General features: G+C 34.9%; 1 protein-coding gene across 1 annotated transcript; it reads left to right on the forward strand.

Moving 5' to 3' along the window:
• The first annotated feature begins 2103 nt into the window (after positions 1 to 2103).
• On the forward strand, positions 2104 to 3039 carry LOC113345848 (major latex protein 146-like). Its single transcript, XM_026589510.1, has 2 exons — positions 2104 to 2447; positions 2544 to 3039. Exons 1-2 carry the CDS (start codon positions 2243 to 2245, stop codon positions 2816 to 2818), a joined length of 480 nt encoding a protein of 159 aa, XP_026445295.1. The 5' UTR covers positions 2104 to 2242; the 3' UTR covers positions 2819 to 3039.
• Positions 3040 to 3563: the final 524 nt, after the last annotated feature.

Raw genomic sequence — 3563 nt, forward strand, 5'->3', positions numbered from 1 at the left:
ATTCTGATAAAAAAAAAATTTGATTGGGAAATTATGTTTTGTTAAACATCAAATACAACTAACATTTATTCTACTGCATACATATACTCGAGTTAAGAATGAGTATAATTTCATACTGTTTGAGAAGTCATGCTCGTTTTGAATTCGAGTATAAAATTATACTCGTTTTAAAGTTGGGTGCAAAATCATACGCATTTTCAATTCGGGTATAACACTATTTTCACTTGTACTCGGACTGAAATCGAGTATAATTTCATACTCATTTTGTGATCGAGTATTAATTAGAAGAAAAAATGGTTAACCAGCATCGGTTTATGTGGTCTTTCACATAATCTGATTCTAGCAAAAAAAAACATACAAAAGATTTGATATTTCACATAATCGGTTTATATGTGAGGCACATAAAGACCGATTCTTGATTTCTCTACAAATCCAAACTTGGACTCAGAATCGGTTTATGTGTGCATTAACATAAACCGATTGTCGTTGATTTTCATTACATCAACCCAGAAGCGGTTTATGTATGTGTACACCAAAACCCATTCCTGGTAACATCAACTACAATCGGTTTATTCTAGTGCACACATAAACCGATTTTGGGTTGATTTTTCAAAAAATTAGATGAAGAAATTTCAGAGATTCATGGTTAAATCGTTGTTGAGTTTATCTAAAGGAACGGATTAAAGGGAGTTAACTCAATCACTCGAATTTGTTTGTCGCCGAATTTTATTTCAAAAACCAAAAAATAGAGAATTGTATTGTTATTTGTGATTAGGTTTTTTTTTAACAATAATTAAATTATCAAGTGAATGAGTATTACATTAACTAGTTGGAATCCTAACAAGCTAAGCTCCAACGACATATTACTACATTAATTGAACTGGTTGTTGTGCTAACCTACCAGCGAGGCTCATGGGTAACCTAGCCAAGGGAAACGAAGTAGATGAGGGGGCGAGATTGTGTCACAAGAGGGGCAAGCTAACTCTACCTTCCATGTTAATTCCCGCAATATTACGTCATTGGGGGCTCGAACTTGGGATCTCCTGGAGCGCATGAAACTTTGGGAAACGGAGATGACCAGCTGAGCTAGGTGCCCGTTTTTTTTTTTTTTATGAATTGGGTTTTAATTTTTGATTGAAGATTGTTAATAGGAATGATTTAGATTTTAGAATTTGTTTTAGGAATTATTAAGAATGTATAATGGTAATCTAGTATTTTAATACATTTTAGACACCCCTTATCAGTCTTTATTGGGTGGATGAAGAAATACTTAGGCCCCAGTTTAGCCGGGAATACTTGGGTATCAAACAACTAACTTTATCATGCATTCAATCTCAATACTGGGCATGCATGGATGATGAAATACAAGCTATGTCAATCCAACTGGTTGGTTATCCATAATGTATCATGGGAAAGGCAGAAAACTTGATTTATATACAATCATCAATATATCTTGAGCCTCATCCTTTCAATCGCTTGTAAACAGAATTCACTCGAATTTGAGCCTATTACAGTATCTCATCCCAATACTAGTGGTTACTGGTCAATTTATAACTACAATCTCAAAAAAGCATATTTTGGGCAATAAGAAAACACGAGATTTATGGGATCGGTAATAAACGAATTAACTCCGAGTACTAGCTAGGCTTGAGAGCACAGCACTATGAGATTTATTCTTATTGCCAAAGCATGTTGGAAGTTCCAACAACGATAACCTTCTCCCAATAACATCAATCATTTAACCATTCTCCTCAATCATAATATTTTTAGCTGCGCCGTTCGCTGACAATTTGGTTTCAATTTAAGGCAACCCCAAAAAAACCCCATTGCATGACGCCGTTAACATTACAAACTATGCAATCACTTGTCGTTGCACCAACAACCATCAAAAATTACCCTTCCTGTATTTTTATGGATTTTACCACTAACCACCACGTCTTTTCTTTGTAACTCATAGAAGAAAGTTCAAAATGAGCCTACAATGCAGTGGAGTTGAAAGAAAATGAATGGTTTGACTGTTAGATATCCTAACAAAATCTTTTCTTGTCTCAAAATCTCTTTTTCTATTAAGGTAATGATGAATTATAGTTGCCTAACCAAAATAGTAAATACATCTAATTATTAAGAAATCACCCTGTAGTTGCTGGTTCTATATAAACTCATACAGCTAACATCAATTTTCATCACCATCACAATCATCCTAATACCCAGCTAAGACAATAATCAGTATCAACTATCAGAAATGGCTCATGCTCATGGTATTTCAGGTCTAGTTGGGAAACTTATTACTGAATCGGAGGTTAACTGCAACGCTGACAAGTTTTACCAAATGTTTAAGCACGATGAAAATATTACAAATATAATTCCTCATATCTATACTAGTTTCAAGGTTGTCGAGGGAGATGGACTTATTTCTGGTTGTACCAAGGAATGGGGCTATCTTTCTGGTATGAGTACATGAAAATTGTTATATATTCTCAATTTTTGCTTCACATTGTGCGCTTAAATTTGATTTATTGTTATTCATTTATGTGTGCATTTAGAGGGCAAAGCAAGGATTGTTAAGGAGCAAACGACCTTTGATGACGAAACAAGGACGATACATCATTGCGCAAAAGCAGGAGACATGATGAATGATTACAAGAAGTTCGTTCTAACACTTGTAGTTAATCCAAAGGCTCATGGACAAGGAAGCACAGTCAAGTGGATTATAGATTATGAGAAGATAAATGAGGATTCTCCAGTTCCTTTTGCTTATCTATCTCTGTGCATTAAGATCACTGAAGGTCTGAACTCTCACATCTACGCTTCCGAATAGGTTATCAATGGATATGTCCACCGATATGTTTGTGTATCGGCGAATATCAGGACTCAGTATATATGGTGTGTGCTAATGGAGTTTCTACTAGATCTCCTATGATCGACCTAATAAATGCGTACGTACTTGCATGTATGTGTGGTGTGTTTCATTTCGTTTCGTTTTTCATCTACTTTCTGTAATTTCTATTAATAATCAACGCTTGATATTGTGTTACCTAAGTCTTTTGGATTGTTACTACATGCATAAAATACTCATCATGAGCTATTATGTTTATACAAGCCCGTTGCGTAGTTAGTGGGAGTGTGTAAAGCGTAGTGGGTAAAATTGACATTAACAGACCCTACTCTTTTATCATCATAAAACATTTCGACGGCAAAAATCTCATAAACAAAACACTAACTTATTCTCATAAGAATAGATCGATAGTAAAGATTGCATCTATTGACCCCCTAATGTATCATCATAGAACAGATTGACATAAGACCGTGGATGACATCTTTAGCGAACAGCATTTCATTGTTTTTTGCCCCAGTTGCACCGAATCTTCAAGTTACTTTGTTTATAGTGGAATTAAGGTCCGAGTCCTAAAACATGTAGTTGATACAATAGGGTGGTTGACTAACTGAATACTCTATTGACTGTCTAACGTTTTACCAAATTGCCCTTATAAAATGATTAAATGACATTGTAAATCATAACCCTGTTAGAAGATAACTGGATTCAAACCGACCAGCTGTTTTTC

Source organism: Papaver somniferum, unplaced genomic scaffold, assembly GCF_003573695.1.
Source record: "Papaver somniferum cultivar HN1 unplaced genomic scaffold, ASM357369v1 unplaced-scaffold_84, whole genome shotgun sequence".
Taxonomy (NCBI): domain Eukaryota; kingdom Viridiplantae; phylum Streptophyta; class Magnoliopsida; order Ranunculales; family Papaveraceae; genus Papaver; species Papaver somniferum.

Coding starts and splice junctions, on each gene's coding strand:
- LOC113345848 (XM_026589510.1), top strand. CDS start 2,243: ATGGCTCATGCTCATGGTATTTCAGGTCTAGTTGGGAAACTTATTACT. Junction 2,448..2,543: donor GGAATGGGGCTATCTTTCTG/GTATGAGTACAT, acceptor GTGTGCATTTAG/AGGGCAAAGCAAGGATTGTT.